Raw genomic sequence first — 16,741 nt, 5'->3', positions numbered from 1 at the left:
ACTAGAACTACAGAGGGGACGAGGCAAGTTCAGGCAGGCAGATCGGCCGTTTGGAACGCCGTACAAGTTGATACGCGGCAGGGACCTAACTTTCTCGGCACTCTCTCATCGCCTGTGGCGCTTCGAAGCGTGATTGACCGAAGCAGGCTGACTATACTCGGCGACAACTTATCTTGGCATTGGAGCGAAAGCTACGGAGGCGGGGCATCCGCACATTTGTGTTACTACGCAAGTAGTTCGGCATCTTGCAGCCGATTTCAGTTCCAGTTTCGGTTTCGCTTGCTCGCATCGCTAGAGCGTTTAGCACCACGTCTACATACAGAATGAGAACATCAGTGTGCGTAGATGCATCTACCTACTGTACTGTATATTGTCGCAGGGTTGTTACGTTGACGAAGGCAGCAGTGGGCGTGTCGAAGATGAAATTCTTTATTTGGACGAACTTGTGTGCGGGAAACGAGTCAGTCAGAGCGTCGTCCGTCAATAATTTTGACAGTGGTGAAGCGTGTCGGCTATTATACATGTTCTATCGAATGTTCCAGCGTTATGGCTGGTGGCCACGTAATCTCTAGACTATTCGCGTACCGCGCGCAGTCTTAATGGAAAGATCTAAAACAACTGTGACGCTTCTGGAACATCGCATCGCGGTCTGCGCGGAGCATTCCAAACAGTCTTTGCGGGTGAAGCCCGAAGACAACAAAATAAGACACATGAAAATATGATGAACGCCGCCAAGCGCACACCGCAGCCTGAATACGGTGTTTGCTCGATTGTAACGCGATCCCGATTGTAACGCGAGGGGCGACTTTAGTAGCAAAAATTTGGAGAAAAAGCTCGCATTGTGTTCGAATAAATATGGAATGTAAGTACCATGATGCCGCTGAATTGGGTTTAGATTTAGGGAGAGCTCACGCTTAATTAAAAAGAGACTGACGCAGAATATTTTATCAAGCTTCGCTGGTCACACACCTTCATAGAGCGTAGTTTCTCGGCCATGGGTATTTCATTGCGCATGAAGTAACTGTGCACTTTGCGCCGCAATGCTGCCAACGCAAACGTGTAATAGCGCAGCAGCCGCGTCTTGCCGGTGATGCGCTTCTCAGTTTGGCCCGAGAAATTCAATTTCTTGCGCTTCGGGGAGGCTTAACTGTTCGCTCACTCACTTCGGTGAGCTCGGCGACAGTCCGGCACACTGCATTTGCAGACAAGTCACGCTGACAGCGCCTCACTCCAGCGATGACATTGCAGATAACTTGCGTGGTCTGGTTTGATAACCACTTTCTGTCACATTTAGAGTACAGCTTCTTCGGAGAACGAAACGGCGAGTTTGCGGCCGCACACGGTTCAGGCCAACGGTTCAGGCGGCATCGCAGACGCCATGTTTACTGAGACTGAGAGAACAGGCGTGAGAAAAATGTGGTGCAGGCGTGAGAAAAACGTGGTGCTGTCCAAAAAATAAAGACAGAAACAAACTTGAAGTTTACAATAACTTTTTTTACGAACGGCTTCCCATGCTCGTATTTTTTTTAATGAACAAATCTTTATTTATTCGAGTTAGGCAACTTTTCGAATTAGAAAATAAGTATAGGTACTATTTCTAGGCGCGCGCGCATGCAGGCACTTTGGCTCTGTAGCTTCCACAGTGGTGCCAAGAAAAGTTGTCGCCGAGTATATAGAAAACAGCACGCGCGTCAAGAGCGGTCCACAGGCGTAAAAAGGGATAAGCAGCGGCGGCGGCGGCACGGTGGAGGCTAGGCAAACGAGATCGTTTTCGAGAACATCGTGCTGGCCCGAGGCAAAGGCGGTCTCTGCGCACGCCCGCGGTGCAACGACCCGTTTCGCCCGGCTTGTTTCACGGTGTACAATAAACGATCTCATCGTGTGAGCACACACACGAACGCACGTGTACGCAGGCGTACAGCAGAAGCATTGCAAGAGGTATGGCCTGTAGACGTGACAGCTGGATAAACGCCCGGCTGTACTCCGAAAACGGGAATAGAAATGAAGGGTCCGTGCACGCCGCTATGGGAGGAGCAAATAGCGTTTAGCTCATGAGGGCCTCGCGAACGGGGTTTGTTCTTTAATTGCTCCTTTCGACGCACTGTGAAGAGAACGGTAGCTCTTTTCGCTCTCTTTTTGGTGGAGACTAGCACACGTGTTCAAATTTACTCTGCACGCGTAACCCACGTTCGGGGAACGTTCTGCAAATGTGTGTACCTTGCGGTGAAAAAGGAGAGTGGGCTGGTGGGGGGTAAAGACGAGAAACCATGCGGTCCTCGTCAACGTTTAAACACAGCGAGAGCAAACGCCGCTATAAGCTGTGCCGGCTTAGCGAGCGAAGAAATGCGCCGTAGTTATTGATAGGCTCGAATGGGGGCCAAGTGTTGGGCGTATTGAGCGAGGCTGAATGAAAATAGTTCGAAACTGCCAAAACTGCGTGTGCATGACACCTTCTTTCCACTTATGTCGGGTCGACGAAAAAAAAAAAAAAGAAGCAAGCGCTTCACACCTAACTGTAAGTGGTTTTCGCTATTCTATAACGAACACTTTGGCGAGCTGGCTCTTGGAACGAGCTATTTACGTGGGATGAACGTGGCTTGAAGGCGTGTACTTCAACACGCTTCCAGCCCACGGCCATGCACTAAAATATTCTTTCGTCTCTTGTTTCTTTTGTCAGCCGAGTGAAATAAACAACTTTACTCGCGTTTCTTGCATTGTTTGGAACGGAGAAGAATTTAGAAACAGCGGTTGCGGTTGCGCACCGGATGGTATTAAAGTAATGTAATGTTTGCGCATCGAATGGCATCCTGCGTTCTATCAGAGCGCGGGAACCAAGTTTGGGGCTCTTCGACGGTTAGGAACGAAAAAAGTTCGCGAGAGACATTCCTCACTTGATCAGTTGCTTCTGATTGCTATTTTCGGTTTTGCCTTTCTTTTCCATTGGGCAAATCACGTGGAAGCTCATTCTTTTTTCTTTTTGTTTTCTATTTTCACTCACAGCGTGCCACAGGGGAGAGTTTCGGTGTCTGAGCAACTACTTCTGCATTCCCGAGCGGCGCGTCAGAGACGGCTGGGAAGACTGTCCCGACGGCTCCGACGAAAGTGAGTGTTGTTGTACTTGTATCTCTCTCTATATACGTAGAAAACTCCATGGAGGCACTTATTGAGCGTTATCGCGTGGAAACTGTCACTTTCTTCAGATTTTCTCTTGTTTCCGCGTACACCGTATAATTCCCCATCTACGGCAGCGCTGGCAACCTGTTTCTTGTCTCCGCGCTTGCGCAGAATAAAGCAACCGAACGACGCGAGAAAGCTACGAGAAAGCACGCTCCTACAGGCAGCGTGGGAGCGCGGCCGCTTTTATTTACGTCAAACGTCTCTAGCTTGACGGGAAGAGTGGGCAGATAAGAATGAGCGCAATGTCACGCACCCATACACTCGAAGGTTGCTCGTTTGAAAGCGTAACTTTGGTGGGTGGAAAAAATCAAAACTGCAGGTGGCTGTAATGCCGAAGAGCTTGCCCAGTTCACTGCTTCACTTTTCGTGACACGGTAATGGATTTTCTATTCTCGAAGCGGGGGGACGTGGTAGGAAGCGTACGAATGTTCAAAAGACACAGTAAGGCACAATGCGGCGCCCGCACGAAATTCGCCGCTCTTTGAGTCTACGGGAATATCGCAGAGTGGCCCGATTGTTTTCAAGGTTTCGTCGCTGTTGCATTCTCGGACATCTGACGGGCACGCAAATGGAAGGCGTGCTTTTAAAGTGCGTCTGATGGAAATTGCCTGCACTGTGTGGTATCTCGATTGAGTCAATGTTCGTTTCTTGCCCCCCCCCCCCCCCTCTTGCTGTATTCCTTCAAATCAGGAGTGTCTAGTGGTTATGGTGCTCGACTGCTGACCCAAAGGTCTCGGGAACGAATCCCGGTCGTGACGGCCCCATTCCGATGGAGGCGGAATGCTAGAGGCCCCTGTGCTTACATTTAGGTGCACGTTAAAGAACTCCAGGTGTTCGAAATTTACGGAGTCCTCCACTACGGCGTCTCTTATAATCATATAGTTATTTTAGGACCTAAAACCACAGCAATTGTTAGTGAAATCAGGAATCTGATGAAATATTGTCTGGTCGTGTAAAAGCACGAATAAAAAGGCAGACGTCCACCAAGAAGAGGAAGCTATTAAAAGCACTGTGTCTCGAAAACGTAGCAGTTTAAAGGACGACGAAGGTTATATGGTTCACGCAATTACTGCATGTGTGTACTTGTGCGTTCACTAAGTACACGCGAAATTCTGTGCCAACCTCGCTTGCTTGTGAAAAATGCTTAGCGTTGAGCCAGATGTGTGTTCTCATCAAGTCGTGTCTTATCGAAACAAAGGCGTATGGTGGAAATATTTATATTTGTTTAGTTCTTTTTGTACTTATGCAAGCCTGTGTATAATTCCGAATTCATAGCACAGGTAATTTCATTACAAGCGTACTAAAAATTGACCTTTTCTTCCCTCTGCGAAGAAATAACTGACGTGTTTTGAAAAAAAGAAATGGACAGCGGAAGTAAATTAAGCTGATCGACCAGCTCCTGGAGTAAACATATAATCACCTTTACCGAGTCATGGTTGTAACGAGATCAGACTCATGTAGCGTAGACGGGATAGGCACATAATGAAACCTTTTCAGCTCTAGAGAATCTCTTTGTGACGTTATAAACATCTTACTACTGCAAAGAAAGAGCTGCACGGCGACGGAAGCAGTATTTTAACAGGCTTCGTCTGCATACGCGAATGCTGAAATACGGTCGATAACTACAAAAAAAAAAAAAAATTAAAGACCTCAAGTACTAACGCAAATACTTAAACATGGTATGACACCAAACGCACTGTGCCGGCTTGTTCGGGTTGCGTAAAAATCAACGCACAACACCCTGTCGATTTGCGAAGCACCAAGAATCAAATGCACGTATAACAAGACAACAAATATGTGTATACATTGATTAGTTTCGGGGCCATCACATAAATGCGCACGCGGATGCAAGTTAGCTTGCGTAGACATTCGTCCTTAAGCTTCTTAACGGGTCTCATAATGTGTATTGCGTTTTACTGCCAACACAAACACGTACAGGGGCAAGTCGAAACAATGCAAGTAGGGTAAATAGCGAATAAGTGCGTATGTATTCAAGTTTGCACACGCAATACTCTATTCTGCCCCAAGGCGCCTAGTATACATATTCGATACATTTTGCTCAGCAACCACACATGCGCGTAATCGTTGATTAGGAGCACTGCCATACAGCCAGTGTGCCTGACCCACGGACCAAAAGTAAACAAATCGTGTCCCAACGACAGCGAAAACAACAATCTGTGCGGGTCTTAGTTGATGTGACAAATGAGCTAAGGGAAGGAAGCAATTGCACGCTGGGCCATCTTTTCGATCTCGCATCCTCCACGATCTCTAATTACCGCCAGGAAGCGACAGAGCAGAGGGCGATCGACAGTCCTAATTCATTTCGGCCTCTGTCCCACGTGAAAAAGCTCGGCCGATTCCATTGCCCGGCTGCATATCAGGGCAGCCTGATGCACGAGTGGGCGGAGATGGCGTCGGAGGCCAGGGCTTCTGTCGCTCGTTCGACTCGCCGGCTTTAGGTTGAGCGCCTTGTGCCGGAAGGAATTGGCTCGCATTCACAGAAACCTGAGGAACCGAAGTCCAATCTCAGCTTCAATTATTTTTACCTATCTGGTAAGCTGGCTGGAGTCACTTGAAGTAATTAAGCCAGATGAGCTTCTGTCGAGGTGCAGTACTCACGGATTGAAACGCGAAAATTTAGGGCTAAGTAATGCTAGTACTTTTGTTTTCAGCGTCTACAGTTTGTGTGATATCGGCAGAATCTTGACTCGGAGCACTTACATCAGAGCCAATCTTACCGTTAGCGACCTGATTTGCGGCGATATGACACGGTTATTACGAGCAATTGCTCATATAACAGTCGTTACACAAAAAAATATGACGTCGTGTTTCGATTTGTGTGTACTGTACATCCTGGTGAGCTGAGGGCAATTGCACTATATGTCAAAAATGTCCATATTTAAGTAGTTCTGCGCTTTCAACACGTTTGGGGCACTGCGTCCTGTGTGGTTTGCTTTCACTTGTGGCTCGTGAGGCGCACAGTATGCAGAGCCCGCAGCATAGGTCGGCAAACAATGTGGAGCTCACTCAGACTCACTCAAGAAATATATTGTGTGCTTATGACTTAGTCGGGCTCAGGCTCACCAAAATTTTCCTCAACCGAACTCACTCGGACTCAAGCTCACCAACATATTACTCATCAGGACTGACACAAACTCAGACTCACGGCTCCATCTGAGTCTGAGTGAGTCTGAGTGAGTCGACTCATGAGTGAGTTTACCGACTTATGGTACGGAGTGACAATATTGTGTCGTGGAGTTTTTAGACACAATCGACAACTAAGCATATGGCAATCATAATCGAACTAAAACATCATTATTTTTTTATTGCAATCACCTCACATTGAAGATTGTAGCACGTATCACTTTGTGCCGCGGTTCTGTAAGAATTGTGTAAAACTGAGTTCAAACTTTCACTCCGAGAAGTGAACACGGATTTTACCTGCGTGAAGAGACGAGGTACAAAACTCCAACTTATGTTACGGTAGACTTACAGCGGCAGGACACAGCGATAAGAAATAAGACGACACACAGAGCAGTGTGTCGTCGTCTTTCTTGTCGCTACGTCCTACCGCTGTGAGCCCACTGTAATGGATTCCCAACAAGCCCTTGTCCAACCTATGCACTGGAGATCAAAATGAAAGAAATGTCACCATCAACACAGCGGCTTACACCGTGGGCTTGAGATGTTATGTACCTGTTTTGTTATAAAGCTTTCCGCCTGAGTTCTTGGGAATGTAATCTCATATTTTGATGAATCTCGAAAGGGCTTACATTTTTGGAAACTGCTGATGCCACAGCACCCAGAAACCCAAGTTAGATTGCCGTGGCACAAGTTGACGCTGTGTGCATATTATCGGATGCTTGGGCTCCCGTCCGTGGTTCGTGAACATCTCTCACTAAGCTCTATTTTTCCGCGAGTGCTTTGCGTTTACATTTGTCAAAATAGGCACCCTGAATAGAGTTCTCGTAGAACTATGGTAAGCGCATTTGTGCTCCTGAAAGGCGTTGGATAAGATGAGTGCTCCTGAAAGGCGTTGGATGGATGAGGTTGGATGAGTTAACCTCTCAGTTAACTTGTATTTATTTTAAAGCCAAATCATCTTATGCTCTCTATTCCGAGCGGGATAAAACAGAACCAGACGTACTTTAGACTTTGTAATCAACCGCATCTACATGTCCTCTTTTCTTTAGCTTTGCACAATAGAATTCAGTTGCGTGAGTGGTCTGGTTTGCCTCCGCTGAGCAAATTACTGCACTCTATCTCACGACATGTACGTGGTTCAAAGGGTTAGTCGTTCATTAATATCGTACCGTAAAAACGGAAGTAATAAATAAATGAGGTCATGGGACAGCTGACCGCAGCAAAACGACATAGCCGCCTAAAGCACTTCTACAGTGCGTGCGCTCTCTAAACTCCAATTCTGCCGTCCACACAATGACATCTCTGCGTCCACTCAACCGAATGGCGTTCCCTCGCATGCGCAGAGGCTTATCGCGCGCGTGCGACTTTGTTGCGACTTGTTATATCGTTTCACGAGGGCCCACGGCTATGCATACGCTTACGCAGCCGTTTGTTTTAGGTTAGGGCTAGTTAAGGTTTTTTCCATGCGGTGCCCGCACTGCGACAGTTTTTCTTATGTCGTCGATGGGCGGGGTTGGTCGGCTAAGCGTTCTGAAACAAAGTAGCCCGCATACGCGAGCCTTACTATTGCTGACGTTAAGACATGCTGTGCGGCGTTCCACAGGTCCTGTTTGTAGCCACTGTATCTGGAGGTCTGCATATGAGATATGGCTGGAAAGTGTACGCGTTAGCGATTGCTTGCGCTCAAGTGCGCGTATGCGTGCGTTTGCTGCCGGGAAAGATTTAAGGAGCGATAAAGCCAAGGGCTAGATCAGTGTACCGCGCCACTGCTCCCCCCCCCCTTTTTTTTTTCAACGTTCAATGTTAGCGTTTTTTCTTTTGGCGACAGAAAAGTGGTAAATTGAAATGAAGGAAGTGAACATCTGGTAACCAAAAACACAAGCGAGAAGGAACACAGGCAGGACGGCACTAATCGCCCGTCCTGTGTTCCTTCTTGCTTGCGTTTTTTATTTGGTTAGGTTAGGTTAAAAAAATCCTTGGTCAATACCAGCTAGCCCAAATGTAGATTCTTCTGAACGAACTCAGCTTCAAACTGTCAATTTTAGCATTTTACCGCTAAATGTTGTCATCGGAGAGACCAATTGTACTTGTGAGAGCGTGCACGCTTTGATGCCCAAAAAGCAGTAAAATTTAACCTTGGCTTCATGCATGATTTTGCGTAATTACTACTCACTCATAAAATATTACCACTCGTAATAGACGCGGTTTCACTGACGTTACTATAAGCTACGCCAGCAATTCTATAGCTACGTCGCGATCAGTCATCTGTTGTTTGCATTTAGCTTTGCAATTTAGAAAGTCTGCACTAACCGCATAAACTGTCTTTTTGATATCTTGACATTTAATCAATCTGGTAATCTACTCTGAAATAACGTTTTAGCTTGTGGTTTCTCGAAATGTCGGCGTTTCATTATGTACGAATATCAGCGTATACGCTGGAGTTGTTGTAATCAATAGGTGGCTGTCGTAATGAATATGTTGAATTCTTATCTTGGTGTCTTGCCGGTATATCCTAATTAGCGTAATTTAGCGGTTTTCCATGCGAATAAATATTTGGTCTTTGGTACTCTTGGCATTATATCGAATGCACGCTGTCCCGCATGCACGCTATATCTTTCTTTACTACAAGCACACCAATTCAAATTGATGCACGCTTACTGCCTTATATATGCCTTGGGTGAAGTTGCGAATGGAAGGAGGCTCGCCCTCTCAAATATCTCGATCTTGTCAAATAAATAGCTACATTATCGTTTTCTAACAAACTCAAAAGAGTTGCGACTTGTTGTACATCCTGAATGATTCTAACAAACTGGCAATTGCGAATAGCGGCCTCATCGTATCTGCCCAACACAGGGAGGTTTGCTGAATACTGGCAACAACAGCTCAGGTGACTACAACTGCTCCGGGCAACAATTAATCGCTCTAACGACGCGTGCTGACAGGAAGGCACATATTACCGAAGTTATGGCACTCAGGCACTACCACAGATGAGGGATCACTGATAGAAAAAAAAAAGAAAAGAAAAAACGGACTAGGCCTGCACAGATACATACATATCAGTTAGCAAGTATTGCTACGTTTGTGCTTGAACATTTGGCGAACACACGTGCCGCGGGCTCAGCCTGGCTCACATAATACTTAACTCATGATTTTTTTTCCCCCTGTCTGTCAGCACAGGAAATTCAATATTTCCCTTCCGCACCGCGAAACATCGTGTATGCCACCCTTTCACGAAGGTTTATTCACCATGCGTTTCTATCTGTTCGGACAGGTATCGAGCCATGATCAGTCAGATGCTCTGTAAAGCTGGGTATGCAGCTCGTTGTTGTTGACGGTGTGCTTAGGCTAAACAGCGCCGACGCCACAATACGAACATCGTGACAGAAAATACGAGGTGTGCAAACAGACCCCTATCGCGCAGACCACGCAAACAAACAGAGACGCCGAAATGACGCCACATGACGAATGATTGCCACACGACGTGCCAAACGCTTTTCGCCGCCACGCCTTCAAACATCGTGTGGCGGGCGGATTGTTTCTCTTTCGCCTCAATTAGTACAGCGATTGTGAGGAACTACTCCCCACTGCGACAATCCCTGGCGAGTGGGCGCTTCCTCCAACCGTCGCAGGCAATCAAGTTCTTTAGAACAAAAAATTACACCATCTATCGCTAAAGGGAACCATGTGTGGATGCGAAGCAGCGGGGAGATGGTTCACTTGAGCGGGAAATGGTGTAATTTTTTAGGAGCTGGCTCGCCAGGTTCTTAAGCTGGGGCGAAGTCCCGCGCCGTAAGCTGCATCCATCCATTCAAAGCGTCGTGGAACGCGAAGAGGAACGCTACGCGCGTCGTGTCTTCCCTCTAGCCTGGCCGTTAATTTTCGCAGGGCGAGCGGGGAACGCGGTCGACAGGCGCGCGAGAGGGGGGGATCGTAGGAGAGGAGAGAGAGGGGACGCGCATGCGCTGACGCTCATCGCGGCGTTGCGCAGGAGAGAACGAGGCGCGCGAGAGGGGAGGAGGGCGCATGGACCGGAGGTGTGCGGAGATGGTATGCACATGCGCAGTAAGGGTGGTCACGCCGCACACCACCACCGGATTGAACTCCGCCATAAGCTGCTTCACATCTAAAAGTGAACGATTTGTAGCATCATACGCACTCTGTTATGGGAGAGCAGTGAGCCGTCGCGGTTTTCAGAAGCAACTACTCTCATAGGTATACATGTTCAAACTCACGCACGACAAACTGAATGTGAATAATCATTCACCTGCATTCTATCTCCGTTCTACTTCTCCGTGTAGACCTAGTTTGCACGGCTTTGTCTCTTGCTCGATAGCTATATTTCTCCCTATAGTCGCAAAATAATTCGCGAAGATCTCTGCCATAGATCGAGCTTCGGAAGTGTGGCGAAAGCTTTATTCACGTGGAAATTGATACGTCCTCTTCCCGGCGATACAACGCACGTTATGGGTTTGAAAATGTAGACAACGGCGTGCAGTTATGCGCAAGCCTTAAAGGGCCCCTCACCAGGTTTGACAATTTTGAGCTAACGAGCGCAATGCATACACTGGGCGTTCACGATCACGTCTGCCAAAATTTGCAACGCTACGCGCCGCGGAAATGGGTCAAATTTCAAGGTGAACGCTGCTTGCCCTTCCTCTCGCGGGCGCGCGCTTTAGAGAATGAGGAGATGACGTACATGATAAAATGGCCCTACGTAGATGGTAGTGCTGTGACGTCGCTCCTCTACGTAGACGACTGTGCTCTGACGTCGCCAACAGTAGCACGTGACACTGCGATAATTATTTGACACGACATGTGTAGTTTGTGCAATTTGTTGCTTGAATAGATTAATAAAACTTCAGAGAAATAATGAGACACACAAAAGGAATGTGTGCGTCTTTTTCATTTTTTTTTCGTGAATAGCAGCGAGATACGGGGCTAATGTGCCTACCTTTCCCATGCGTTCGTGTCCCCGCGGTTAGCGCATCGAGCAGACGCCAGCCCTGGAAACGAAAGTAATGTTCTAGCGCGTTCGAGCACTCATTATGCTCATTTATTCTACCGCGTCCAAGTAAACGTTAATGCGGCGCTGGCTCATGATACCGGCACTCTCGTGCCCATACGAATGTCTCAACTTTCATGCCCGTCCCGCAGAAACAGGCAGTACACCACAGAGAACGCCGACAAAACGCCCACGGCCGCTACATAAAAAAAAAAGGTAGCGGCCGTGCAACGCCGCTCGCGTGCTCGGGCTGGCTCAGGCACGTCATGCGCACGTGACCATGCATGCGCATGACGTGTTCATGCGTATGTGTCAAGTGAAGAAGGCAGGGAAGGGATTTGGCTTGCTAAGGCTACACGGGGCGAGTGGCAAGGGTTTGAAACTCGCCTCCTCGCATCGTGGTTTCGCACCGCTACAAATTATTGTTTTTCTCAGCTCGTAGTGAACCGATTTGAAAAATTCTTGCGGCATACTGCTCTCCATTCGGCACACAACAACTTCCAGCGTCTAACTAAAATTTGCTATATGGCCTGGTGAGGGGCCCTTTAAGCTGAACCAGCAGGGCCTGCAAAACGAGCCCTAGTTAACTTATGCCGTAGGGCATACTGGCGCCAATAAAAAAAAAATCGATCGTGTGGTTCCAGAAGTTGCCACCCACTAGCTATGGGGTTATTGAGGTGCAAGTCATAGATGTCTCATCAAACGCGAAAAGTGCCCGTCGACGTCGTCGTCAACACAAGTGATGCAAGAAATAATCATGTGATGATGTCACATAACGTGATGTCATGTGCTTACGTCATCACACGACATAGCCCGTTCGTCAAGAGTGGACCGATCCCGGAGGTACTCCACGACCACGTGAGGTGCAGAAATCTTGCATATTTCCGATCCCAGAGGCTGTGCAAAACGACGTTAAGTGCAGAAAGCTTTCGGATGCTGGATCAATACAATCGACTAAGAGACAAAAAAAGAAGATGGCTTTCGCCTTTGAGTCGTGTTGAACAATCGCATAAGGCATCATGGGTTTTTTGGAGATTATAATGTAGAAAAATGAAGCCAGAAAACGACCCTGTGTCTTGCTAACACGGTAATGCTCAAGACGACGTCAATTTAGAAACCCCAAGTGAATACGCGAAACAAATTTACTGCTCGGTCTATTTTTCTTCGCTGTAGGGCGGGACAAAACAAAGAGAGAGAAAACAAAGGCAAATCTCATACTACACAGCAGATTTTGTGTGTGTGTGTGTGTGCACTTTGTTTCCTGCGCTACAACAAAGTCGGACTTACCATACCAATAAACCCATTTAGCTGCCGCTATTTAATGCAAGATTCGATAAAAACATAAGCTTGACACAGTCTGTTTTTCGCTCTTCATCCGCCATGATGGTCTAGTGGTTATGGTGCTTGACTGCTGACCCGAAGGTCGCGGGATCGAACCCATGCCGCGGCGGCCGCATTTCAATGGAGGCAAAATGCTAGAGGCCCGTGTGCTTAGACTTAGGTGCACGTTAAAGAACCCAGGTGGTCCAATTTTCCGGAATCCTCCACTGCGGCCTCTCTCATAATAATATTGCGTTTTTAGGACTAAAAGCCCGACAATTATGATTATGATGCCTTCCTCTCTTTCTCTCCATGCAGCTGAGGAGGCGCTACCATTTTGTCTAGGCTGTGGATGGGCGTCGTATTTATTGACGCCCATGCATTCCGCGTAGAATTAGTAGCATGGCCATTCGATTAAAAAAAGGAACGTGCGGCCCGTTGCGTGCCCAGAAAACAGCCAGTTGAAATTATTGCCGCTGTGGCGCCGCAAGACGGGTCACACCAACGTGGTTTAAACAAAGCACGAGTATCTTTGTGTTGCAGGTTTTCTTGAGGAGCCTCGAACTCTTGCAAAATATTATTTGGGATCATGTCATCAACACTCCTCTAGATGCACTATTTTCTTCGGAAACAACGATGTCTTATTTTGTCATAAGCACTTTAACGCCATTCAGTGTCACACGGAAATTCGTAGTACCCGATGTTTACATCCTTTATTGTAAAGACACCATGAAAAGCGGTGGCTCCTCGGCATGCCCATCTATGGCGGGATACAACGTCTCGCGCACGCCGCAACCCTGTCCTTTCCCCCTGTTTTTTTATCTGAAATTGCATGGCTGTACGTCTACTAGCGCCAACGCGGACAGAACTGTCAACACAGAGTTCCCGTTTATGCCCGTATGTATGTTAGCAGACACCGCGGCTTGTGATCACTGAGGCGATGAAGATACGACTCCACGTGCTCACTCCGACTGCCCGCGATTCAATGAACAGAGACACGCGCTCAACCTTTCGGACGACCGACCTACGACGGCAGAAAGAATCTTACTCCGTGGACAGGATTCAACGTCGCTTGAGAAGACCGTGAAAAGCCCTACTGATCTTCTTGCGACCCACCAGACTTAGTGCACAACCCTAACCGGCACTCCCTTCTTGTCTCTTCTTTCTGTTGTTTTCTCTCTCTCTCTTGTCGTCCTCTTTCCAGTCTCTGTCGGCCCACCTTAATGCAGGATAGTAGACCGGATATTCGCCTCGGGTTAACGTCCCTGCCTTTCCCCTCTCTCTTTCTCTCTTTGTTTGCCTCTGCCACTCGTGGTATAAAATAATTGGGTAAAAGGGTAATCGCGAATGTAAGCTTGAAGCGAGCTCCGCAACGCCATCATTTCCGTTCCATCGAGGTACCGGACGCACAATTTGATAGCCACCCATTGGAGACCGGCGTATTGAATTCGCGCGCCATCGAGACGATGCCTTGCCTCCAGCGTATATGTGAGTACTCTGCGAGGCATTTCAAACGCGGAACTGCATTATAACCCGCGCCGGAGAGCCCGCCAAGGACTCTTCAACGTCGAGACCAACCACCGCACGCGCAGCTCGCAGTGAAAGAGACTCTGTGTGTGTGTGTGTGTAGTATACACACTGGCAGAAGGAAATTCGGAACGGGCCTTTCGGGTCTCGCAGTGACCTAGTTGCGAAAAAGAGCCGCCCCGGGAACGGGGGCCTCCGCTCGACCCTTTGGGCGCCACCGGAATGCAGGAAGGCGCGCGCACACCTTGCCGCCGCGGCTTGACTCTGTACGGCCTGTCTGTGCGTGTGGGTTCGTATATATACCTTCCGCCGAATATCTGGCGAGCCCCCTCTCCTCCTCGCTCTATTTGAACAATCTCGTCTTTTCTTGACTTAATCTTTCCTTAATTCTGTTACTCGCACCTGTCGCTAATGGCGCCCAGAAACACATTTCGCCAGCGATGGTGTTGATAGCTTGCATGTGGCGTCAAGATCAACACAGGCGTGCGCACCCACCCATTGGGATGGCAGGGGTGCACCCCCTAATAGTGTACGGGGGGCGCCAAGTCTGCTCCATACGTTTACTCAGGCGGACCTGTCCCGTTAGTGTTCAAAGTGCAGAGTTATTACAATGCAGGTTTTGACGATAATGGCGGCCGTGGACCCCTCATGTTGCATTCCAAGAACTATTTACTTCCTACCTGTACCCCCAGAAAGCAGGGGACCTAAGGAAGGGCGTTGGGAGAAGCACGTGACCGCTTCATTTTCATATTTGCGTGCATTGTGGGGCTGGTTTTCGTGCGGATACGACCAACGGGGGGGGGGGGGGGGGGTAGAGAATTGCCCCTCCCCTATCTAATGGAGGGCTCTGTGCGCGCGTATGGTGGTTAAAGTAGTGGTCCTCCAACATGGAAGCTTAGATGACGTCAAGGCAGCACATTCACGTGTCGGTTAACCTGCTTCAACGTGATAACGATGCCGCTGGAACGTTGTTGGCCTCTGTGCATGAATAACCAAAGGACCGGCGTGCGATGTACTGATAGCGTTCACGCCACATCACAAACTTCACGTTCGACTATGTTGGTACTCCAACATGGTGGTTTCAGTGACATCAGTGCGAACCATATATAGTGCGTCGCGAGCTCTTACGCCACACTGTGTTCGAAGGCGAAGAAGAGTCGAGAAAAAGCGGCCTTTAAATCCTGAGTGTGCGCGGAGGCGTCTTATTAAAAGTGTGCCTGCATATGCTTCACTTGTAAGCGAGTACACGGAGAAGTATGTGCGGTATGCTATAGGGTAAGCGGGAGGGGGTGGGGTGGGAGAGGAGTGCGTTGGCGTGTTGAATTTACGTGAACGGCGTAACACAATACACGGGAATAAGGACGGCGCGCGCGTTCCGTGTCGCACACAGCTGGCGTGGCGGCGACCCAAGTCTCGACGAAATCAAGGGCGGGAAAAGAAGAAACAAAAAAAGGAGTGGATGAAAGCGGAGGCCGAAGGATGGGAACGCGTTCAAACTGAGGTTGACCTCTATGCGCACTAAGTGGCACGCAGCCTAATAAATTTGGCGAACTGGCACCATAACGGTGCCAATTGCATTTTCTGTGCCACGTACAAGCTGGGTGGTTTATGGTCACGCTCGTCGCCGAACCCCGGAGAAAAATAAGCCCCATGTGGGAAAATAAGCGCGGCGGTTCGTGTATGTTATTACGTCGATGTCAGTGGTTTGAGAAACATTCGTTACTATAGAAGCGCTAGGAGATTACAAAGGCCAGACTGGGGCGCTCGCTGCATACGCAACCGGTGCGCAGGAACGCAAGGAAATTTTTGAACCACGTTTTCCTGCGCACTCTTAAGTTCTCTAGCTGCCCAGCACATCGAAATGGGGTGTCCAGACATACGTTCCGTTGCAGTATGCCTCTGAATAACAGAAGGACTTCTCGAAGTAGTATATGCGCTCTCTTTGTGACCTGCATACGCTCGAAGTGGTTGCGGAGCCGAAGTCCCTGCCGCCATATTGGACCCCGCTTATTTTACGCCGATGCTGGGACTTGGTCACGCGTGTGCTGATTAAAGCGTTTTGCTCGATGAAGAAAGATGCGGGTAATTTTCAGCTTGCGGCTGGCGACACAGAATTAGGTTTTCAGATAAGTAAAATATTGATGTGGAAACACTTTTTTTTATGTATATTTGATTCTCTTGAGGACTGTAGCTGCGATGAAAACAAGAGGATGGCATTCGGTATGCGTGTCTTGTGATGTTGATTAGATAACTGTGACTCCGTCAATGAGCGCTGTTGCGAATGGTCCCACCTGGCGTCATTGTTCAGAAGTTCTTGAGTTTGGAGCAAACTCAAGAGCGTGTTTCTAACGTGTTTTTTAAAAAAAGATTATCACTAATATCGAAGCGTATGGAGGAAAACAAAAGTAGAATATAAATGACACGAAATTACACGCTACGGCAGCACTTAGATGGGAACGGAAAAAGGCATGGGTCCGCTACGTCAGAATCGCTGTTCCTCAGTGTCGCTTTTCCTCGGTGCATATGGCGCGATGCGGACCATACGGCGCGATGCCGTCAGAGGCACATTGT

General features: G+C 48.3%; 1 protein-coding gene across 6 annotated transcripts in view; it reads left to right on the top strand.

Moving 5' to 3' along the window:
* The window catches only part of LOC119394148 (mucin-17), a 232,528-nt gene that overhangs the window by 155,019 nt on the left and 60,768 nt on the right, over positions 1 to 16,741 (top strand). For all 6 annotated transcript variants that reach the window (XM_049415656.1, XM_049415657.1, XM_049415658.1 and 3 more), the window contains exon 3: positions 3,001 to 3,102. In XM_049415656.1, coding sequence (XP_049271613.1) covers positions 3,001 to 3,102 — 102 coding nt within the window. The remainder of the gene's footprint in view (positions 1 to 3,000; positions 3,103 to 16,741) is intronic.

The sequence above is a fragment of the Rhipicephalus sanguineus genome, chromosome 5 (assembly GCF_013339695.2).
Source record: "Rhipicephalus sanguineus isolate Rsan-2018 chromosome 5, BIME_Rsan_1.4, whole genome shotgun sequence".
Lineage (NCBI taxonomy): Eukaryota > Metazoa > Arthropoda > Arachnida > Ixodida > Ixodidae > Rhipicephalus > Rhipicephalus sanguineus.
Note: the sequence above shows the minus strand (reverse complement) of the source record. Positions and strands in the feature narration are given on the sequence as shown.